Source organism: Natator depressus, chromosome 4 (assembly GCF_965152275.1).
Source record: "Natator depressus isolate rNatDep1 chromosome 4, rNatDep2.hap1, whole genome shotgun sequence".
In the NCBI taxonomy this organism is placed as follows: Eukaryota; Metazoa; Chordata; order Testudines; family Cheloniidae; genus Natator; species Natator depressus.
In genome coordinates this window covers 117,425,810-117,451,310 of record NC_134237.1, presented here as the reverse complement: position 1 = coordinate 117,451,310, position 25,501 = coordinate 117,425,810, and the positions used below count along the sequence as shown (strand labels likewise).

The 25,501-nt window shown below is 41.8% G+C and overlaps 1 protein-coding gene across 5 annotated transcripts in view; it reads right to left on the bottom strand.

The window, feature by feature from the left end:
- Window positions 1-25,501, bottom strand: part of SORCS2 (sortilin related VPS10 domain containing receptor 2) — an 806,006-nt gene that overhangs the window by 546,690 nt on the left and 233,815 nt on the right. For all 5 annotated transcript variants that reach the window (XM_074951738.1, XM_074951740.1, XM_074951739.1 and 2 more), the window contains exon 2: window positions 5,445-5,512. In XM_074951738.1, the coding sequence (XP_074807839.1) occupies window positions 5,445-5,512 (68 nt within the window). The remainder of the gene's footprint in view (window positions 1-5,444; window positions 5,513-25,501) is intronic.

Genomic DNA, 25,501 nt, shown 5'->3' with positions numbered 1-25,501 from the left:
ATTCTACAGGGCTTTGCGGGAAACCCTGCGACTCTACTGTAATAGCAGTCACAGTGGTACAATACCTTTATCTACAGCCTTTAAAGTACCTTTGTTGCCCCCATACGGAGAACAATAAATGTGTGGGATTTTTCCAGCCAGGAAGACAACTGAGAGAGAGACAAATACTGGGCTCATTCAGGAAATAATACGACAGCATTAATTCCCATTAGAACATACAAACCTTGCAGAGATGAATGGCTTTTCCCCATAACCAAAAGTCTCTATGATTTTTTTCCACATCTGTTTTATTATGTATTTGTTCTGATGCAAATAGAAGTGTAAAGAGCAAAAAAAAAAAATCTTTAATAAAATAGGCATTTTACATAGGAATACACTGGGGCAGGTCATCAGTTTGTGTAACCTGATGTAGTTCCATTGAAAGTCAATGGAGATATTTCCATGTATACCAGCTATCTTGAAATAACTAAATAAAGAAAGTACAACTATTCAGTTTTCTATTATGCTATGGTTCATCGTTTACCAATTTTCTTGTTTTTTGCACACAGTTCGGTACATGAAGCTTTCAAGAGAAACGGGATTTATTCTAAATGCTATTCTTATTCTCTTTGGATCCTTGGGTAGTTTTGTAATCTGAATACATTCTACAATCTGAGTATATTCACTTTTTAACTCCTGTTTACAGAAAAGTAGATTTATGTCCAAACCACAAAGTTCAGTTCCAGTTTCAAACCCCTGCTCCAAGCTCCTATTTCAGCTGCATTCCAGAAACATACGTTGATTGTTAAATCAACAGCCAACTCTTTCTAAGGCTACTCCTAAGCATTTTCCTCATGGGGTGCTTCATTCTGGTTTTAAAAGGCAAACTATCTTGTAAATCCACTGCGTGAAAACAGAGGGAAAGGCCTGATTTCTTCTCAAACCAGTTTTATGATGATATAACTCCACTGGTTTCAGTGTAGTTACACCTCATTTATATGAGTATTCAGAGCAGAATCAGACCTAAAGCAATTCTCTTAAATAACAGCATTATCTGAAGCATGTTTAATGTTTATGTTGAAAGTGCAGGGTCCCAATGGGTAATTTTGAAAGAGTCTTGTCTGATAGATAAACTTACTCAGAGAGTTTTTAATCAATGGTTCACAGTCAAGCTGGAAGGGCATATAAAGTGGGGTCCCATAGGGATCTGTCCTGTATCTGGTTCTATTCAATGTATCTTCATAAATGATCTGGATAATGGCATAGATGATATTAATCTGGGAGGGGATGAAAGCACTTTGGAGGACAGGATTAGAATTAAAAATGTTCTTGACAATCTGGAGAAATGGTCTGAAATAAATAAGATGAAATTTAATACGGACAAATGCAATATACTCCACTTGGGAAGGAACAAGTACTTGCACAAATATATAATGGGAAATGACTGCCTAGGAAGGAGTACTGCAGAAAAGCATTGGGGGATTAAAGTGGATCACAAACTAAACATGAGTTAGTTTGTAATCCACTATAACATAATAATGTTGCAAAAAACGCAAACATTATTCTGGGAAGAAGAATAGAAGAAGTGTTGTAAGCAAGATATGAGAAGTAATTCCTCCTCTCTACTCAGCACTGATAAGGCTTCACCTGGAGTACTACATCCAGTTGCGGACACCACACTTTGTGAAAGATGTGGAGAAATTGGAGAATATCCAGCAGAGAGCAAAAAAATTATTAAAGGTTTACAAAGCATGATCTACAAGGAAATATTGCAAAAATCAGGTTTCTTTAGTCTGGAGAAGAGAAGACTTGAGAGGGGGACAAGATAACAGTCTTCAAGTACGTACAATGTTTTGATAAAGAGGAGGGTGATATATTGTTCTTCTTATCCACTGAGGACAGGACAAGAACTAATGGCTTAAGAAGGGCTTAACTTGCAGCAAGAGAGATTTAGGTTAGACTTTAGGAAAAACGTCCTCACTAACCGTAAGGGTAGTTAGTAGTTAAGCACTGGAACAAATTACCTAGGAACATTGCGGAATCTCCATCATTGGAGGTTGTTAAGAATAGGTTGGACAAACACTTGTCAGGGATGTCCCGATAATACTTAGTCCTCCCTCAGTGCGGGACCCGAGTTAAGCTACTGAGGTCCTTTCCAGTCCGACATTTCTATGATTATACTGAATTATAGTTAGCAAACTAGACACATACCACATACATTACATGGGCAAACAGTTTTTAACAGGAAGACAACACGTGGTTATGCAATTTTAGGACTATCTGAATAACTGATTTTTCAATTCATTGGCTTCACCAAAAAATCTGGAAAAAAAAATCATTTCGGGTCAAACCAAAACTGAAATTTTGGGGGTTTTCATTTCCTTTTATTATGTTTTCAAATGGGAGGATGCACTTTTTTAAAAAAACAAATCTAATTAAGGGCTAGTCTACATGGCAAGTTACTGTGTGGCAAGCCAGGTTACGCAAGCCCTGAATACAGTATGCAAGCTTGCCACACAATAACGTCCCAGATGGACACTGCTATAGCGCAGTGAAAATCCTAGAGTGTGGGAGTGCTGGTACACTGCAGATTCACACCCTGGCTTGCCACGCTACAACTGGCTGTATAGATCAGCCCTGAGTTGCCCAATGAGACCTGAAATGTTTTGTTTCGAAAGTGTCCAAACAAACAATCTTGACTTTTAAAAAAAAATTGCCAAAACATTGCTAGCAAAAAATGATTTGCCAATTTCAACCTGAATTTGCAAATAGTTTCTTCATTTTTCTGAGAGTAAATAAATCAACCAAAAAAATTCACCCAGCTGTAATCCCAATTTTCATTTGGTTGTATTCTCTCACACAAGGTGTTATGCAAAGATTAAAAAGAAAAATTACCCATCCCACAAGTTGGGAGTTTTAAATGGCAATTCCAAATTAATTGTCATAGCCCTTAAAGGGCCAACCCTAAAAGATGCTGAGTGCCCTCCACTCCCTCTAGGGGTCTGTGGGAACCAAGGCCACTCTGCAGAAGATGGCCAGATCAGGCTCATATTCTTCAGTTTTCACACTCAGAGATAACATGCTAGTTATCACGTATCTGGTATGAAGCAAAGAGGTACTATTTACCCTTATGCAAAATGTACAGTATTGGAGCAAGAGGTTGGGGCAGACTGTGTTCTTTAGCCACTGGCACAAATATTGGGTGGTGCAGGGCTACTCTACTGTTGGAAACCTGGGCAGATTAAGAGGACGCAGACTCCTCCAACCAGCACAGCCAGCCTACTTCACAAGTGGGTGTGGAGCCAGGCCAGACCATAGATCTTGCCTTCTCCTGACTCCTTTTGGGGTGCTGTGGACCTGTGAGGCCACATATAAGGAGCAAAGCCTGCACTCCCTTGAGTTCAAGGACTGCAATTGTGGCTTCCCCTTGCATGAGCTACGTATGGTGAGGAATGTTCCATGTAGGCGTTTATGTGGTTAGAGAGTTTGCAACAATCTGGGTTCCATACCCATCCCTAATGGAGATACTATATACTCTGGTTGCAGATTTCTGGAACCCAAGTCCTCAGGCTGTGTCAGAAATTCACATTCCTGGAAATTTTATGTTTCCTTCCCTCATTGCTTGTGTTGACTATTTAGTTATCTAGTAAGGCTCAGGAAAATGTCTCCAGCTATAGATTAAAAATAGTATTGTTCCTACATTATCAGCAGGGATCCTCATTTTCCATGATAAAAAAACCAAAATTCTCTGATTAAAAAAAAACACATGAAAATCCATGTTTTTCTGCAATTAAAATGAAATGCTGAACTTTAGTTTCCCTACCCATGATATACATATAGGTATCAGTTGAACACACTGTTTTATTGATATATTTACAATTTTTAAGCAAGTTCAAAGCCTACCATTGCCATCAATCATTATAATAAAATTAATAGAATTGCAATTTGCATTTCTTACATGTACCAAATAATTCTATGTCTGTATTCTATATTTTCAGGGGGGAATTTAAATGCACAAAAAATAAAGCAAAAATTGTTTTTATATTAACATTATTCACTTTCTGAGTTAGTCTTGGAAGCCGAAGTGAAATTTGAGATGCATTAAAATACGAACCACTATACCCCGTTGAGTAACCTCTATACGCCGGAAGCAGTTTATTGGAGGATGTTTAGCTATGTGAATTTAAAGCACATTCAGAAATCAACCACAAGAGGGGGAGGTTGCGCACATTGAATAAGTGACACTGATACTTTCCGTAAAATTTTGTTAATATATGTGTTTATTTTTTCACAAAGTGCAAAAACTACAGATTCTCTGTAAAAACGCAAATTCCATGTTTTTCCATGACAAATGGATTTCTAGGGCCCCTGACTAACAGTAATACAGGAAACACTTCTATATTTAAAATGCATGTGATCTATGCTTACAACATGAGTATCCTGTTGAAAACCCATCTTGGTGGATGGAACAGCAGGGTGTACAAAGTATATCTAGAAACACAGGACAAACATATTTCCATGACTTTGAATGTACAATATGTGGCTTGTTATTCAGTACCAAAGCACTTAAATGAAAGATTTTTCAATAGGAAGTATGATTTTTTTAAATACACACATTAAAGTACACCCATCACTTCAACTGGATATTTGACAACAGTTCACCTGGAAAAAAACCCAGCACTTCGGCAGAAAAACAGCATGGAAAATTAATGACCCTGCATCTGCCGCTAGTGCCCTTAAAAAAGAAAATATTGATCTTGATCAATGGGGTTGTACTGGTGTAACAGAGAATTTAACTGGTTCCGTATCTGTGTCTGAAACCCTAAAAACGTCTGTGTGTGTGCATGTCAGAGTGTGAGCGTGTACGCGCGCAAGAGACAAAGTTGACAAAGTCATTGGTAAATCTTGATTAAATGAAAAATTATTTTAAAAGTTATATTTGAAATACTACAGGTTTCCAAACATCAGAAGATGTAACACAATCTGGACAGGCTCCAAGTTACACCAGAAAGATACACCACACCTACAGATAATTTACTAAACTAAATAGAGAGCTGAACAGCAAAAGCTACTAGCAATTAAAATAATGACTACATTAAGTACCCTTAACTTTGGTGCAAAACTTCTAAAGTTCTGGGAGTTTTTTAAAAAAGGAGGAGGAGGAGAATTGGGTCCTGATGCCAACTTACAATTAGAATTCTGTTTTTCTTTGAAATGTGGCCTCAGAAAGATACCTTATCCTCCAATGTTGTTTATTTCCACTGCACAAATTGTTAATCCCCTTTTAAGTTCTTCTTCAGTCAACTACAGTCCATAAAAAAGATGCAAGTCTGGGCAACCCTATATCTGGCACAGAGTCAGCAATTCAACCCATTAGGAAACCTCAAAAGATAAAAGGAAGCGAGAAGCAGTCCTACTTTGGCCAGCATAGGAACAAGGAACATAGGAAAAGGTTGAGTACTTACCTCCACAAAGAGCTCTCCAGCACCTTCCCCATGTCAGTATGGTAATACTTGGTAAGGATCAGAATCACCTACACAGAGAGAGAGTAAAAATAAATACAGATATGTGAGCTAAAATAAAAAAACAACAGAGCATTTTCAGAGCTGTTCTGATCTGGATATTAGTAGACTAGTTTCCTGAACCGTTGGAGAGAGCAGGGCTTGTAGGGTTGGGACATGAGTGGGGCAATTGTAAATCTTCTGTAAACATCTCCATTTTGTAAAACTTTCCTTTTTATTTCATGAGAGGAGGGGGTGGAAATTATCACATAAATTCCCCTCAGCGCCCAAACCACAAGGTCCAATCAGTTTGAATGACTTTCACAGCAGGAAGAGCTGAGTTAGTCCCCAGTCCTAATTTACAATACAGCTGTCTTGGCTTCTATGGACATGAATTTATCTTATCCAGAGTGTTAAACAACGTTACTGGATCTCATCCAGAAAGAGGCGCTTTGGTCTTCTGTGCAAGACCAAAAACAAGCACTGAAATATGTCATCATTAGTTTTCTAGAAGAGGTGGCTGTTTTCCAAGACAGCACTGTGCTGTCTGTGTTACTCATCCACGTTACCAAAACTAAAAAAAAAAAATTAACACCTAGATTAAATCCCATTGAAAAATAAGGTCTTCACTCGAGAGAGAAAATCCAGTAACAAGAAATATGTTTTATCTCACAATCTATTTGCAAAGGAAGACAAACTCATTAGCCAAATAGGGTGAAGCACTAGTCCACAACTCTTGCATGGTGCTGGCTGTTACATTTTAGATTTGGATCACTTAAATAAAATTTCCTTTCACTCACTGCCAGTCCATATTAGTTCTTCTTACACCAGTTACCACGGCAACCCTAAAGAGGTAAAATTGGAAGAACCTCTGGTTCCTTGCACAGCTGTTAGCTTGGTTAATATGGGGTCAACATCAGTTGTCTCCAACAGTTTGGATCATGCTTTTATTTAGCTATCACTAGCTTTGTTCCTAACCACCAGATGAAATCTTTTGCAAACAGAAATTTTATCCATTCGGTTTGATTATCAAGGTAATTAGTACATTGGTACAGTATTTATGCAACATATCAGAATGTAAGTTGCTATACCCTGGAGATTATGAGTGAAGGAAGACTCCACAATTCCAGGCAATTTGCATTATTTACATAGCGCCATAGATGTACAGGGCACTATGCAAAATTGAGACAGTTTGGATCTCACTCCCTGTGGTGTAATACTACTGAATTCAATAGAGTTACTTTTGGATTTATACTGATGCAAAAAACTGCAGAATCAGATCTTAATTCGCTAAAATATATTAAAGCTTTCACATTGTTTAAAGACAGCACAATCAAAAGGCCATTCTGTTCTATGCATTTTGTTGGTGTTTGGTATAGAAACATAAAAGCTGGGAGGCATCTTAAAAAAAGTGTGTTTAATTTTTTAAAAAATTGTTTAGTTCTAATAGGTTACAACATGACTTATAAAATCAAGAGAAAGAATCATGACCCAAGACTTCTCAGGAAACTAACCATCGAGAGAGATCTACTGCACAAACTCCTGGCTCCAGCTCCAGGCATGTTCCAATCATGTCAGCTATTTATTCCGTTGCTAGTATCTTACTACAGGTTTGCTGGCAATTCAGCCTGGATAGGGAGAAGGAGGAAACTTCACTATCAGATACAAGTGCCCACTGGCTCAGCTTATTAAGGGAGACTGTTTGGGCCAGCCTCTCTTCAACCAATAGATGTTTGTTCAGATCACAGAAATCTACCCAGAGGTTTTTTGTGGGCCCTGAGAATATAATTATGGCCCATCAGACCAGAGGAAAAATTATTAGAAGATACAAAAAGTAATATTCCGTATTACTTTATGTTTCATTACACTTGCCTATCCACAGCAATGAATCTTACTTGTATTAAACCAACACTTTGTATCCCCGTGCTTTCCATACATGTAATTTTAAAATTACTGCCGATTCTCAATGATGCTGCAATGTATCATGGAGTCCTCATCTGCCAAGATGAAGCAAGAAACTTTATTCTTTAATTAGGCTGCCCAGATATCACATATAGAAAAGCTCACTAGGTTGTGATTTTTTTTAATAGCTCAGCTGTGCCCTTGTCTCTTAACCCTTATGGATAACACTCCAAGACACCCCCCAAATAGACAAAGCCTGTCACACAGCGTTGTCAAATCCTTCTTCAGAATACAGGGCTTTCACATTGAAAGGTTCAAACAAGAGATTCCAGTGTACCCACCACTTTGCTGACTGTCAGCAATTCACCTAATCAGAAAGCCAGTGTACAGAGCATATCTGACAACCATTCATTCAGGGTAATTGTAAATTGTATTCTGTAGCAGTCATCTGTAGTAAAGGAATGCCTCACTGCGGTACCCAATCTGCCGTCCAATTCTGATCCACAAATAGTGAGTTATAGCACTTATGAATATATGTCAATGTTGTCTTCTTCAATGGGGCTGGTAAATTATTTAAAAATGAAGACACCCTACACAGCACCAGAAATGAAGTTATGAAAAATGACTTATTGGCTAGACAAAGCCACAGCCATCTTTGGGCCCTTATACAGCATTAACAGACGTCCAGCTATCTAAAAACACTGATGCATAGGTTGTCGGAGGGGCTGAAAGCCATTTCAATTATGCCAAAGCATTTCATCCCAGCATCTGAAAAAACATAGGTCAGCTATTCTACAATCATCCTTCAGTGTAATCCTCTTTATTGCAGTCATCTTTTCATGTTACTTAAACAAATATCCTACCAACCACAGTTGTATTTGATCTCAGATAATTAATGAATGAATCCAAACATTTACAGCCATCTCTTTAGAAAAGTCTGTTTGGACCTTAGCAATTCCACACCTCATTTAGAAGAGCGGGTTCTTGATTTACTGTGCAGACATTTCATTTCATTTCAGTGGGACTTTTTAATTATAAAGCATTTTGCAGCTTGGATAGTAGCCAAATATTTGTATGTGCTGCTGCCCTAGAGAGGGACAGCACTGCCTCTGAGCAAAGAGATTTGAGGCGCAAAGGCAATGAAGAAATTGGGCCTGATTCTTCTCCATATTATATTATTATATTATATTAAATCATGGGTAATGCCAAGTAATTTTATTAAACAGGGATAGAGGAGAATTAGGCTAAACAGATTCTTTATTTTAATTAAATTAGTGCAACCTGTTTAGCCACTTGCAACCATTTTACCTCAGACATACCCCAGAATCCTGGGTCTGGCTCAAAGAAAGAGGCAGGTACCATGGCATTGCAAAGGGCCATGCCTGGGAATGTGTGTCATGGCTTGTGGTGTGCTCCTGGCCAAATGTTCCCAGGAAACATATCCATTTCTCTCTTCCCTCCACACACCTACCCATAAGTCTTATTTCTTCTTGGTCTTTCTTCTCCCAAGTTCCCCACAACTGGCATAATTAACCCCACTGTCATTGTGCCTGAGACTGCCAAAACAAAGCCAAAAACTTTATAGAAGCCATGAAACTTTACAAAAAAGGTAAATGCAAATAAAAAAATATTAGCCAAAAGTAAGAACAAATAGAGATACCAGGACAGTCGGGTATCAACAGATGTCCAGTACCCTCCATTACTGGACATCTGTCGGTTCCAGCCATCACCGTAATAGGGTTGCCAATTTTCTAATTTCTGAAAACCGGACACTACAGCAGGAGAGCTGGAACCTCCACCCTCCCTACCTCTTCCCCCAAGGCCTGCCCCCTGCCCCACCTCTTCCCCCAAGGCCCTGCCCCCATCACTCTCTCCCCCTCTTCCTCCTTGCTTGATCCTGTCCACCTCCCTCCCACCAGCTGGGCTCCCTCTGCTCCAGGGTTAGGATGGGAGCCTGCCTGCCCATGAGATGTAGGTAGGGGGTGGCCCCAGCTAAGCAGGGGCTGGCATGGGTTGACGATCCAGTGCCTCCTTCCGTGCTCCACAGGAGTGCTGGTAAGAAAATGCTCTTTATTCTTTGGGTCCAGCTTGTCACCTGACGTGGATCAGGGTTAGAAAAGTTTACACCCCTGTCATGAGCAGGTGCAGGAAAAGCTATGGTTTTCTGCAACCTACCTTCTACCTCAACAATGGAGTTCCTTATTCAAATCAACAGGCCCTACAGTCTACAGTTGGCCAACATCTGTGCATATTATGCTGAGGTTTTTGCCATTATTCCTTAGCTTTCTTAGGGCTTGTCTGCCCAAGGACAACCATGAAAACTAATCCAAATTAACGAAAAGTGTGAATTTTGATGTGGATTAAACAAACAACATTGAATCTCTGTACGGACATTCTAATTCAGAATTATAGTGGTTTTAATTCAGTTTAGCATAATTCACTTTGAAAGTGAATTTGGTTTATCTTAATTCGCTGTGAATTAAGTGAATTTGGAAATTAAGATAAACCAAATTAAGCCGACTTTAATTCTGAATAACTGCAACCACACAGGAATGTAATGTGGTTTAACTAATCCACTTCAAATTCATACCTTTAGTTAATTCAGATTAATTTTCCTGAATATCCCCATATAGACAAGCCCTTAGAATTAACCCATAACAGACTTTGGGCATTAGCCCTTTGTTTTTTTACTGTCTAATTTTAACTGTCTACTCTACTCAGCTTTCCATTATGGTCCCAAGAGATCAAGACATTGCCTTAGATGGTATGAAAATCTCAAATGCGCTAAAATTTCCTTTTCCCAAGCAACCTGTAAACTCTTTTTAGATGTTTACATATTTGTTGTAGCATTACAAGTTCCTGAGGGAGTTTTCCGAGAAGTAGGTTTAAGAGAATAAATTTCCAAAACATGAAGTGCGATTTTTTTTTCCTCTTTATCCCAAAAATTATTTTTTAACATTGCACCTGGCTTGATTGTAGTAAAACAAAGTTTTGTATTAGGAGACCATCTATTTTTGTATCTCAAAGAATGTATTCCCAAATGGACTGAGTGTCTCTACAGAGGCTAAACCATTGTTAAAACACTCTCTCTCTCATTCCCAATTAAAATTCAAGATCATCTAGCAAAGCTGATGTTTTCCATTTGTATTTACAATTGCTTTTACTCTTCCCTAGATACTCCAATAGCCCAATATTGAAGCTTAGCACGTACTTTGAACATCGATTGTTTGCAGATACAATTTACCAAAGATAGAAAGAATCCTATGTTGCGGGTTCCCTGTTACTCCCTGTCATGTGACTGAACCAACCAACAGTACAACGTAACATTTGGAAAATTTAAATACATTTCTGGTCTGGGTCACTGAGTCCTCTTTAAAGCAAGCAAGGGTCTTTATATTATAATTAATTATATTATATTATATTATGGTTAAGGTCTTAGTTTTGAAAAGTAACATAATGCAGGACATATGGAAACATTTACAGAGGATACCGTAACCTGGGAAGAATGCTCATCTGATTTAGATATCTTGGCAAATACATCCACATTTCCCTGCACAGCTGCTTATCTATCACCAGAATCAGAGTTAATCATCATGACCAGTTGACATGGGGTTAATCATGACTTGTCCCCCCCTCTACTCTGACAACAAAATTACATTTATCATCATATTAGTTAACATGACTCTCAAGCCCACTGAGGCTGCTGGTGCTTTTACTAGCTGATCCTAATGCAGGATCAATGCCTAAATCTTTAATCTCATTAATCTTGAAATGGGGAAATTATTTAGTACTTTGCACCTCCGGGGGGGCTGCTGCTGCTGCTGCTGCTATTACCTGAATTTGGTGTTTTACAAATGTGAAAACCTACTATAATAGCATACAACCTTTTAGAAAGGGATAATAATAATGCCTAGCTCTTATACAGCACTTTTCATCAGTAGATCTCAAAGCATTTTACTAAAGAAGTTCAGTATCATTTCCCCCATTTTATGGATGAGGAAACAGACACAGAGAAGTGAAGTGACTTGCCCAAGGACACTAAGTAGGTCAGTGGCAGAGCTGGGAACAGAACTCAGGGTTTGAGTCCCAGTCCAATGTTTTATCCAGTAGGCCATGATGCCTTTCATCGGGGCATTGAAAGAATAACTACATGAGAAACTGCGGTGCTCAGATACTATGGCAATGAGAGCCATATAAATATATTAGATAGACTGACTAGGATACTGGTCAGGAAGTTTGGTCTGGAAAGCAAAGCCTTGGGGAATGCCTAACCAAACAACTGAACACTACAGAAACGGTCTGAGTTGACTGCCCTCTTTCCTCCTCCTTTCTCCTTGCCGTCTCCTACTTCTTTATTTCATTTTAACTTTCCATTTCCTTCACCGTTCCATAATAGTTCCTTGGTTTAAAAAAATTGGTTTCATTTCCACAGGAGTGCTGATACTCTGCTCCTGTTCCAGCATGTGAAAGGATATGCTAGGGCTCAGCTTCTGAGCCCTGGTCCACACTAGGAGTTGAGGTCGAATTTACCAGCGTTAAATCGATTTAACCCTGCACCTGTCCACACGACGAAGCCCTTTTTTTCAACTTAAAGGGCTCTTCAAATCGATTTCCTTACTCCACCCCCGACAAGGGGATTAGCGCTGAAATCAGCCTTGCTGGGTCGAATTTGGGGTACTGTGGACGCAATTAGATGGTATTGGCCTCCAGGAGCTATCCCAGAGTGCTCCATTGTGACCGCTCTGGACAGCACTCTCAACTCAGATGCACTGGCCAGGTAGACAGGAAAAGGCCCGCGAACTTTTGAATCTCATTTCCTGTTTGGCCAGCGTGGCAAGCTGCAGGTGAGTGCAGAGCTCATCAGCAGAGGTGACCATGATGCAGTCCCAGAATCGCAAAAGAGCTCCAGTGTGGACTGAACAGGAGGTACGAGATCTGATTGCTGTATGGGGAGAGGAATCTGTGCTATCAGAACTCCGTTCCAGTTTTTGAAATGCCAAAACATGTGTCAAAATCTCCCAGGGCATGAAGGACAGAGGCCATAACAGGGACCCGAAGCAGTGCCGCATGAAACTTAAGGAGTTGAGGCAAGCCTACCAGAAAACCAGACAGGCAAACGGCCGCTCCGGGTCAGAGCCCAAAACATGCCACTTCTATGATGAGCTGCATGCCATTTTAGGGGGTTCAGCCACCACTACCCCAACCGTGTTGTTTGACTCCATCAATGGAGATGGAGGCAACCTGGAAGCAGGTTTTGGGGACGAGGAAGATGATGATGATGAGGTTGTAGATAGCTCACAGCAAGCAAGCGGAGAAACCGGTTTTCCCAACAGCCAAGAACTATTTCTCACCCTGGACCTGGAGCCAGTACCCCCCGAACCCACCCAAGGCTGCCTCCCGGCGGAGAAGGGACCGTGGTGAGTGTACCTTTTTAAATAGTATACATGGTTTAAAAGCAAGCGTGTTTAATAATTAATTTGCCCTGGCATTCGCAACTCTCCTGGATGTACTCCCAAAGCCTTTGCAAAAGGTTTCTGGGGAGGGCAGCCTTATTCCGTCCACCATGTTAGGACACTTTACCACTCCAGGCCAGTAGCACGTACTCAGGAATCATTGCAGAACAAAGCATTGCAGTGTATGTTTGCTGGCATTCAAACAACATCCGTTCTTTATCCCTCTGTGTTATCCTCAGGAGAGTGATATCATTCATGGTCACCTGGTTGAAATAGGGTGCTTTTCTTAAGGGGACATTCAGAGGTGCCCGTTCCTGCTGGGCTATTTGCCTGTGTCTGAACAGAAATGTTCCCCGCTGTTAGCCACGGGGAGCAGGGAAGGGCTAGCCATGCGGTGGCGGGAGGCAAAATGAGACCTTGTAACAAAAGCACATGTGCTATGTATGTAATGTTAACAGCAAGGTTTACCGTGAAAGAGTGTACCCATTGGTCAATAAAATGTGTCTTTTTAAATACCACTGTCCCTTTGTTTCCTGCATGTGTTTCAGGGATCACAGGATCTTCTCTTTCCCAGAGGCCAGTGAAGATTAGAAGGCGAAAAAAATGCACTCGCGATGAAATGTTCTCTGAGCTCATGCTGTCCTCCCACACTGACAGAGCACAGACAAATGCGTGGACGCAGACAATGTCAGAGTGCAGGAAAGCACAAAATGACTGGGAGGAGAGGTAGAGGGCTGAAGCTGAAAGGTGGTGGCAGCGTGATGAGAGGAGGCAGGATTCAATGCTGAGGCTGCTGGAGGATCAAACTAATATGCTCCAGCGTATGGTTGAGCTGCAGAAAAGGCAGCAGGAGCACAGACTGCCACTACAGCCCCTGTGTAACCAACCGCCCTCCTCCCCAAGTTCCATAGCTTCCTCACCCAGATGCCCAAGAACGCGATGGGGGGGACCTCCGGCCACCGAGCCACTCCACCCCAGAGGATTGCCCAAGCAACAGAAGGTTGGCATTCAGTAAGTTTTAAACTTTTAAAGTGCTGTGTGGTCTTGTCCTTCCCTCCTCCACCACCCCACCTGGTGCTTCCCTCCTCCACCACCCCTCCCGGGCTACCTTGGCAGTTATCCCCCTATTGTGTGATGAATGAATAAAGAATGCATGAATGTGAAGCAACAATGACTTTATTGCCTCTGCAAGCGGTGATCGAAGGGAGGAGGTGAGGGTGGTTAGCTTACAGGGAAGTAGAGTGGACCAAGGCCGGGGGGTTTCATCTAGGAGAAAGAAACAGAACTGTCACACCGTAGCCTGGCCAGTCATGAAACTGGTTTTCAAAGCTTCTCTGATGTGCACCGTGCCCTCCTGTGCTCTTCTAACCGCCCTGGTGTCTGGCTGCGCGTAACCAGTGGCCAGGCGATTTGCCTCAACCTCCCACTCCGCCATAAACGTCTCCCCCTTACTCTCACAGATATTGTGGAGCGCACAACAAGCAGTAATAACAATGGGAATATTGGTTTTGCTGAGGTCTAACTAACTCAGTCAGTAAACTGCGCCAGCGCGCTTTTCAATGTCCAAATGCACATTCTACCACCATTCTGCACTTGCTCAGCCTATTGTTGAACAGCTCCTGATTACTGTCCAGGCTGCCTGTGTATGGCTTCATGAGCCATGGCATTAAGGGGTAGGCTGGGTCCCCAAGGATAACTATAGGCATTTCAACATCCCCAATGGTTATTTTCTGGTCTGGGAAGTAAGTCCCTTCCTCCAGCTGTTCAAACAGATCAGAGTTCCTGAAGATGCGAGCGTCATGTACCTTTCCTGGCCATCCCACGTTGATGTTGGTGAAATGTCCCTTGTGATCCACCAGAGCTTGCAGCACTATTGAAAAGTACCCCTTGCGGTTTATGTACTCGCCGGCTTGGTGCTCCGGTGCCAAGATAGGGATATGGGTTCCGTCTATGGCCCCACCACAGTTAGGGAATCCCATTGCAGCAAAGCCATCCACTCTGACCTGCACATTTCCCAGGGTCACTACCCTTGATATCAGCAGATCTTTGATTGTGTTGGCTACTTGCATCACAGCAGCCCCCACAGTAGATTTGCCCATTCCAAATTGATTCCTGACTGACCAGTAGCTGTCTGGTGTTGCAAGCTTCCACAGGGCTATTGCCACTCGCTTCTCAACTGTGAGGGCTGCTCTCATCTTGGTATTCTTGCGCCTCAGGGCGGGGAAAGCAAGTCACAAAGTTCCATGAAAGTGCCCTTACGCATGCAAATGTTTCGCAGCCACTGGGAATCATCCCAGACCTGCGACACTATGCGGTCTCACCATTCTGTGCTTGTTTCCCGGGCCCAGAATCTGTGTTCCACTGCATGAACCTGCCCCATTAGCACCATGATGCCCACATTGCCAGGGCCCGTGCTGTGAGAGAAGTCTGTGTCCATGTCCTCATCACTCTCGTCACCGCGCTGACGTCGCCTACTCGCCCAGTTTCGCTTTGCCAGGTTCTGGTGCTGCATATACCGCTGGATAATGCGCATGGTGTTTAACGTGCTCCTAATTGCCAAAGTGATCTGAGCGGGCTCCATGCTTGCCGTGGTATGGCGTCTGCACAGAAAAAAGGCGCAGAACGATTGTCTGCCGTTGCTCTGATGGAGGGAGGGGCAACTGACGACATGGCTTACAGGGTTGGCTTACAGGGAATTAAAATCAACAAAGGCAGTGGCTTTACATCAAAGAGAAACAAAAACAAGTGTCACACAGAATGGCCCCCTCAAAGATTGAACTCAAAACCCTGGGTTTAGCTCAACCCAATGCTCAACCCACTGAGCTATCCCTCCCCCGGTATTTCAGGCAGGACTGAATCTCCATTAAACTTTTCAAGGTGCCCCTGACAGTCCTCACCAAAACAATTGTCGGCTGTTGATTTCACAGAGTGAGGGAGAGGGGAGCAAATGAATACAAAACAAATCTGGTGTATTTCTTGTTTTGATCCACTCCCTCTATCTTTTACATCTTTGGCTGGCAGCAGACGGTGCAGTAGGACTGCTAGCCATCCACATCTCCTGGCTGCTTGGCAGAAGATGGTACAATAGAACTGCTGGCAGGACTAAAGAGAATGACCTGGTCGAGTCACTCCTAATTTAGTCCCTGCGCTCCTGTCTGCCCAGGCACTCCTGACCGACCTTACCGAGGCAGCCAGGAGCACCTCGGACACAATGACGATGGTTATCAGGCCTATTGCACCGCCTGCTGCCACAAGGCAATGGGTTGCTGCTGCTGTGTAGCAATTCAGTACTGTGTCTGCCAGCACCCAGGAGACGTACGGTGACAGTGAGCTGAGCGGGCTCCATGCTTGCCGTGGTATGGCGTCTGTACATATAACTCAGGAAAAAAGGCACAAAACGATTGTCTGCCATTGCTTTCACGGAGGGAAGGCCTGACAACATGTACCCAGAACCACCCGCGACAACGTTTTTTGCCCCATCAGGCATTGGGATCTCAACCCAGAATTCCAATGGGTGGCAGAGACTGTGGGATAGCTACCCACAGTGCAACCAAACTCCAAAAGTCGACGCTAGCCTCGGTACTGTGGAAGCACTCTGCTGAGTTAATGCACTTAGAGCATTTTGTGTGGGGACACACACAATGGACTATATAAAAACGATTTCTAAAAAACCGACTTCTATAAATTCCACCTAATTTCATAGTGTAGACATACCCTGAGACTCTCCATCCACTTTGGGCCACTCTGATCTTGCTTACAGCAAGAAAAATTAGGACTAACTCCAGTGAAGTTAATGGAGCTTAACTGGTATAAGAGATCAGCACCAGCCCCTTTGGGAGGTGCAAAGTACATTTAACTTTCTGCATTATTTCTGAAGCAGCTGAAATCAAGTATCTATGTCACTGGAAAGGGTGTAGAAGGGCTGAGGGAGCATGCAAATGGGCCAGAAGAGTATTAGAAAGGGCTTGGGAGCATTTGCAAAAGCTGGCTAGCAGCCAAATACATCGGAGAAAACCTTGGAAAGGGCCAGGGGAGCTCTGGAGAGGTCTCTACAGTCAGATCCAAAGCCAAACCTGAAGTTTTCTAATCTGAGAGTACAGAGTTTTTTAGCTACTTTCAGTCTTCCCTCATACTTAACCTCACCCCACCCTGTCCTAAGTGTCAGTTACTTTAACAGTCCAGAGCCACCATAATTAAGTGGAATTACACCATATCTGATAGGAGATATGCCCATATTCACTGAGGTGCTATGTAGTTTGGATAGCTACCAACCATGTTCTGTCACACAGAGACTACATTCTACCTCAGCCACTTTCCAGAATTTTAGTGCAATTGGATATCTTAAAGCCAAGTTTCAAGATATTCACAAGTTCCAATTTTAAAGCTCCAATGCATTTTTCAAACTGACCTCCAGATCAAGGAGATACAAGCAGAAAAGGATGCCAGGCCTTGATCAATCATATACATATTTCACTATAATAAAGAATTAAGATTGCAACTAACTCTTTGGAGGCACTCTCTTGTATTTCAGCATTTGCCAGTGATCATTAAGGCTGCAATGCAGTTTCAGAGAAGCCTCTTAATGAAGCTGTTCCCATTGGGCCTGAAATTTTACATACTTGGTCTCTTCCCAAAATTATTTCAGAAATATTTTAGAGAGTTTCTAAAAATATTATTAAGACTATTCATTTTCATCCCTTTGTCTGTAAAGGTCGGTACACTGGTCTAATAGCATAGAGCAGAGCAGAAGAGAAAAATTAAAACTAACTTATAGCCCCTCGGAAACAAATGTTCTAGAATAGTTCTGATACGTATATGGCCCATTATCACAGACTCCGAGCTCTCACAATCTTCAATGTACTCCTCCTTAACACCCCTGTGACGTAGGACAGTGCTATTAGCCCCATTTTACAAATGGTAATGGAGGCACAAAGGGCAGGTCTACACTGCAATTAGACACCCGCGGCTGGCCTGTGCCAGCTGACTCAGACCCATAGGGCTCAGGCTAAGGGGCTGTTTAATTGTGGTGTAGATGTTCAGGTTCGGGCTGAAGCCTGGGCTCTAAGACCCTGCAAGGTGGGAGGGTCCAAGAACTCCACGTGCAGCCCAAGCCGGAACATCTATGCAGCAATTAAACAGCCCCTTAACCTGAGCCCCGTGAGCCCAAGTCAGCTGGAATAGGCCAGCCACAGGTGACTAACTGCAGTGTAGACATACCCAAAGAGACTAAGCAACTTGCGCAGGGTAACACAGGAGGTCAGTGGCAGGCAGAGCAGGGACATATATATAAAAATGAGACAAGTTTAGAATTCTGATCTTTCAGGATCTGCCAGGAGTAGAAGAAAATTATGCCCCCCACTGAGAAGCTAGCCCTCTCCTTTTTGAAGAGCACAAATCTCCCAGCCCCAATTCTGTTCTCACGTCAGTTCTACACAACTGACTTTAATGGTGTAGAATTCCTGATTTATGCAGCACTATGCCCACCAAGTTTTAATCCTACAGTGTTTATGAGGTATGGCACCTTAATACATGTCACTGGTGCAGGACGAAACACTACCCATCCTTGGCCTCAAGCCAATTTGCTTTTGTGGGGGGGTGGGAGGTGAGCAGGGGGAGCAGAGACTTTTTTGTTTGTTTTAAACCAACTTGCTACAAAAACAACAACAACAACAACAACAAAAGTGAGCAACTCCAAACAGCCAACGTTTTGAAGTAGTAGCTGTAGTCCTGCCAGAGATGGATGAGTGGATATAGTTAACAGGTGAAGTGGCCCAAGAAGCATAAATGCAATTTAATTACATGATCATTACTATTAAATAGGTGGGCTTTTTTTCCTCCCACCTCCCCAAGCATTTATTTTGAGCCTGATCCAAAGTCCAATGAAGTTAACGGGAATCTAAACAAAGCCACAACTAGCAGCCTGGAAGATGTAGGAAATCTGAAGAGGTTAAAAGTGAATCTAACCCTGAAAAAGTTCTTTAAAAGCAAAAAGAAATAATTGCTGACAAAATCAAAAATTCCCAAAGGACTCCAAGATTTGATGCGTCTTATATGCAGCAAATGCAACCAATGCTATATTTTTAAAATAAACACAGAACTTCACAATGACCTAATGACATTGCAGTTCATAAGGGACCTCTAAGCATCCCCTACGGAAACCAAGTGAGAACTAATTCAATTTAATGATACATGTTGTTGTACCCTGAAGATAGACCCATACATTTGCTTCTGAAGGTCAGTCTATTCAACAAACATTCATTGCTAGATACAAGACTGTTGTAACTACAAACTAGAGAAGATGGATGGAGATAGACTACTAGAAATGATCTCAGCTCCACAGACATGAATCTAAACAAGAAAATTCATCCACACCAAAACTAAAATCTTATATTTTGCAAAAGTTCTGTCAAGACTACAGATATAAAAAAAAATTCACATGCCTAGAATAATGTCCAACTTCTTTAGTCTCAATACTTCAAGAGAAATATATTCTTTGCTCATTATGATTGAAAATTCAAGTATATTTATCTTTAGGGCTGCACTCCTGTCTCCTAAAATTAAGGGTGCATCAATAAAAATCTTGTAAATCTTGTGACGTTGCCACAAATTCTACAGCTGATTTCACATGATAGGTGGCAATGCACATCATGGTCTTGGAAAGCAGAGTCAAGGTCTTAGAGAAAGAGGTGTCCAGCATGGACACAACTAGTTAGCAAAAATATCTAGTCACCTTAAGGCAATATGGATGGTCTAGTAATTAGTAACTGAATCCCAAGACAGAATCAGGTTGTGTCCTGGTTTCCATTCTCAGCTCTTCCATTCAGCCTGGGACAGAAAAGTCATTTAGGCCAAGATTTTCAAACATAGGTGCCTGAGTTAGACACTTAAATCCATATCCAAGCTCCAGTGAACATCTCTGAAAATACTCAGGCTCCTTATTTAGCTAACCTACATATAATATCAAAGACTCAAATTTTAGTGACCTACATTTGAAGATTTAAGCAAGTTACATGCAAAGTAATATATAAGTTCCATAAACCAAACAAAAGGGATATTGTTCTACTTCAGAGTTTCTCAAACTCTTCATTCCTCTCCTTAGCACAGACAGAGTGCTGAGATCTCCCAAAAGTCAGTATTTTCTGAGACCGAGGACTAGGAGAGGGGACACAAGTTCTTTGTTGGAAAAATATTGGGAGAAAATAGTGCATTTATTCCTCCACACAAGGCAGCTTGCTGGAGTTTTCTTCAGATGGATTGTTTCCACAGTGGACACAACAAATGAAGAATAACTGGTACCTATTGATGGTTTAGCCCTGTCCTATACAAATAATGGAACACACATATTTTTTCTCCTCTTCTTTCTTCCCAATTTTCCCTAAGATTTCTTGAACCACCTCCTCCCTCCTCCTAGGAAATTAATGGAGTCTCCCTTAGGCACATCAACCTCACAAATGGTGAAATAACTGTTCTAACTCAGCTCTGCTTTAATCTGGTTTTCAAGCAGTTCTACACGTAGCAAAAATGCCTTTGTGATTACTACAGGAGCACATACATCAAAATGACTAAAGCTTTCCTTTGAAGATTTGAAAGGAGAGAATACCGTGTGCAAGAACAAGTTTAGTTACTTAACACAGTATAGCTTTGAATTTTATAAAAATAAAAGAACTGGTATCTCCTGAATGAAAGAGCACTCTTAAAGCAGTAAAAGTGGTTTTAATGTGAGTGTAAGACCAGGAGGTATTTTGAATTCAACACATAAAAAACCTGATTTCAGGTCTGTATTTACAGGCTGCTCAGTTCAGAGCTCCATCCTCTATCTGCAGAAATCCATTCAATTTAAAAGACACCGATTCTGCATTTACCAGGGAAAGAAATCATGTTTCCTACTTATTAAAGGCCACCCTGGGCCCAGAGAGGGCGAAAGGTCTTTTTAGTCTCTGAAGACAGCAATTTAACTCAAGTGACAGCTTTTTCCCCTTAAATCGTTAAAAGTATGACAAATGCTATCTAGAATGTTCTGTCCCTAGGGAAGAAGGGGCAACCCATGTAACTCATCAACAATCACTCTGACCAACTAAGTCATTAAAATGAGAGGCATCAAGGGGAGGCTTCAGTCCACTCCTGGGTGAGATAAAGTATGGCTGCAACATGGGAGCTAAAGGCAGCCAAAGGTTTATAATGGGAAAAAAATATGGGAGTCTTCAAAATTCCATATGAGCAATGGAAACTCTCCATGAACAAGATATTCTAAGAGCTAGTGTAAGCTAGTGGGCAGATGCATCAGCCAGGGAAGGTAAAATGAAGTCCCAAACCATAGTTCAGTTCTTTCGGCCTGATCCAACTCCAATTGTTGTCGATGAATCAGGCTGCTTAGGTTTTCTATTCTGGCCAGAGATGGTCTCCTTTCTGTTAATACCATTGGGAACGCTGACTCTCCAATTCCACAGTCGCGGACTAGAAGGAACTTTAATATATCATGGTATTTGGTGATAGCCACGTTGTTCTGTTCTACGTTCCCTGTCCCCAATGTAACAGACGTTAAAGGTCCATCCAGGGCTGTGTGCAATGTACTGATATGCACAAAAACTGCCACATTTACTAATTGCATATCCAATTCATTGTTTTATGAAACGGTTTAAATATCATGAGTAATAGCAAGGTGTTAGAATAAAATTTGATTGTGGCTATCTAAAATTAAAGCTTTCAAATAGCACCATTAATTTTTGTAAGAAGGATCTATTCATACACACGCAATATAATAGATCCACTCCTCTGGATCTGTAATTATTAGTCACCATATTGCTCTGCAGTGACTCCGCTGACTGTTTCCCATTGACAGATCATGGAGAGTATCTCATCTGACTCATCTGGATGGGCAAGTCTGTTATCATGTGAGGTCTTGAAGCAAAGTAAATGGGAAAATGTAGAGGGATTGGTGGGACTCTAGGACAGCATGTTTCAAAAGAACTACCTTTGTGCTGCTTAAAAAATCATATTTTAAGTTAAAGAAAAACAGCAATAAAAAGTCATTAAATAAAAATAACTGTTTCTGGCTAGAGTCCTCTTATCCCAAAATTTTAAAACCAAATTCCAAACCCTTGAAAGAAGATCTTTCTGAAGGAATTGCAAATGCAACCTTAACTCTAGTGTTGTGCTTTATGATGCTGTATTAAAGTCCTCTTAGCAAATAATGATCACATCATCTAAATGAATTAATCTGTTCTATGTCTAAATCCACAGTGAATCCATACATGTCAAGGAAACAAATAAAGGTGTTAAGTGAACCTGCAGATAAAATAGTTTCTCTCCTGAAACCAACTAAAGCAGGAGGATGACAAGGTTTGAGAAAATTAACATTTTGCTTCCTGGTGGGCTTGCTTCCCACCAGTGGTTCCATTTCAGTGCTGGTTGAGTGATATATATATATATATATATATATATATATATATGAAAGGACTATAAAATACTCTGGGATCTTTCAAGATGAAAGATGCTTTTAAGAAATGTAAGTTCTTATTATTCTCACTATGTACCAGAGGGCCAAGGTTATTCCTACATTATTTCATCATATTTTGTCCAAAATTCCTCCTGTTGCTCCTAGGTTTAGCTTTCAAGAAGACTGCATGATATTTTGAATTTAAAAATGCTTAGTTTTGACTTTTTACACCACACCACAAAACATGTAGCAAGAAAATATTTTATAAGTGAAGTGTAAAGAAACATCTACTATCATTTAATAATGGCTTATAAAACCATATTTGCAACATTTGTAACATATCAACACTACAGCTATTGCAATGACTTGGATTTTTTACATTACAAGCAAACAGTAGAGACCCAGGTTTTCACTGCAGTATGGTGAGTCCAGAGAGGACAGCATCTCCAGTGTAACCACCCTTTGTTTCCAATCATTGACTCTACCATATCTAATTCACTTTCATGACATAGTACATACTTTGCATATAGAGTTCTGTTGGGTTCAGTTTTCATCATGTTTTTTTATATATTTTGTATCTTCAGATCTGCATTTATTTACTACAGTTTATGGATTTAAAACCCTAATGAAAGAGCTTAACCTCCCACTCACTTAGTCATTATGAATGTATCCATTTATTAAAATAATAGCAAAACCTTACTTTTATAGATCACATCTCATCAGTAGATCTCAAAGCGCTTTACAAAGGTCAGTATCATTATCCCCATTTTATAGATGGGGCCATGGAGGCACAGAGAGATGAAGTGACTTGCCTGAGATCACCCAGGCGGGCAGTGGCAGAGCTGCGTATCCTGAGTCCCAGTCCAGTGTTCCACCCACTAGTGACACTGCCTTCAAATATCTGAACCCATTTTCCGAGGATGGCGTCATCTTTCAGATATACAATCCAATTTTCAGATATACAGTAGAACCTCAGGGTTCCAGACACCTTAGGAATGGAGGTTCTCCCTAACTCGGATGTGTTCCTTAACTCTGAAGTCCGTAACTTCAGCCACATGGGGGACGGGGGCTGCAGCCGCAGAGTCGGGGAGTGTTAGGGCTCCAAGTGGGGGGAGAGGGGAGTTGGGGCTTCTGACCCTCATGGTGCCAGGGCTCCTGGCAGGGGGCCTCAGAGCTTCTGCCCCACGGAACACCAGGGGCTCAGCGCTTCAGACATGGTGGGGGAGCACTGGGACTTGGGGCTTCAGCCCCGCGGCTCTGCTCCCAGTTTCAGCCTCAAGGGGGGCACTGGGGCTCGGGGCTTCGGCCCCAAAGCTCCGTTCCCAGCTTCAGCATCATGGTGAGCGCCACGGTTTAGGGCTCCCCACGGCTCCAAGCGGGGGTGCCAGGGCTTGGGACTTTAACTACGGGGGGGAGTGCTGGAGTTGAAACTGGTGCTCCCCTTGTAGCTAAAGCCTGGAGCTCCGGTGTCCCCCGCAGGGCTGAAGCCAGAAACAGTGTCACGGGGCTGAAGCCTCGAGCCCCAACACTCCTCCCCGGAGTAAAGCCCGAGGGTCAGAAGCCCTGAACCCCCCTCCACCCGCCTGGAGCCCTGACATCCGCCCCCCACAAGCTGCAGCTCCAACCCCCTGTAGCTGAAGCCATGAGCCCCAGCACTAAAGCCCCGAGGCAGTATACAGTATTGCTTTTTTTTTTTTCTTCTTTTTTTGTGTCTGCACTGCTGCCTGATTGAGGACACCCGGTTCCACAGGGTGTCCGGTTGACCGGGAAGTCTGTAACCCTGGTGTTGGTATCTTTGAGGTTCTACTGTACAATATTGTTATGATCACAAGTGTAGAACTAAGGTTCTGACCACTTTTGATCATAACAATATTGTAAATTAGGAGGTGAGTGGGGAGTGGGTTTGGTACAGTCTAGCAGGCATATTCTAATTGAATGCTTACATTTTAGCCTATGCCGTTTTCCTGCAGAGTGACAGCGAGAAACACTTTCACTTCCCCTCCTAAGTGTTGTGTATTGTTGTGTGTGTGTGGAATAGCCACTGAACATCAGTGATAGATGAGTGATCTATATGCACAGTCAAGTGTGCTTTGGATCCTTTTGAATGAAAAGCTATATGGAAATGTGACCTATTATTAGTAGTAATATATTAATGTCCTGTCACTTAAGAGCCTAAAAAATAAGATACTGCAGTTTGCCTCTTATTCACATTTATCTGAATGAAAGGAAAGGGAAAGAAAGGTAATGGCAGAATGGCTCATTTTGACAAAGTACCCTGTAGCAACCATATCAATTAGGTTTGCATAGATCTCCAAGTGTGAGCTAGTTAATGAAACACTGATCATTTTCCTCAAGTCTAACTTAGACATGTTAATTAAAAATTAGAGGAAATCATCATAATATAAAATGAGTTCACTGAGTATAAAAATACCTACCAGGCATGGCTCTGTATGAGAGACTTCTTTTCAAGCACTAATTAAAATGGATATTTCTGCACATGCGAGTATTTCCAGCAAAATGCAAATAATAGTGTCAGTTTAACATTTAATGATTTCTCTGTTAAAGAGAAAGCTTTCATTCAGGAATGCTATAATTTACTCCGAATAGGATCCACTTAATCATCATGTTTACAGGCTCTTTTTTTCTCCTCACATTTTCTTTTCCGGTCAGCCACGCAATTGGTAATTTAAGATTTAAATTTTGACTGCTTAAAGACCTTAATCTGCTGCATCCCGCCCTCAAAACACAGTTGATCTAGCTTGAAATCTATCACAGCTGACAGCATGCATTAGTTCCATCAGAGAACAAACATTTAGGGATGAAGCTTCACCCAATAGCTCTGGAAGGTTCCCTGGCAGCGGAACTGGCGCCATTCCGTTGTGCAAGTTAGGGGGTGCAGCCAGGATTCCAGGAGGCTGTGCAGAGGGTGGGTAGAGGTAAGGCTGGGCTGGGCCAGGTGGGGTTAAGAAGAGAAGATGGGTTGACTTTGCGGTTAAGATGCTGCCCTAGCACTTGAGGTATCTGGGTTCAATTCCCACCTCTGCCACAGATGCCCACTGTCATCTTTGGCAAGTCCCTTTCTCTGAGGTCTCAGTTCCACAAGTGTAAGTAAAAATCCATTTATTCACATCTGAATATTGCTGACATCATAAAAAAATTTTCAGAAGCCTTTCTCAATCCACTGCTAGCTTTGAGTGCTCAGAAGCTGAACTCCAAGTGATCTGCCATCT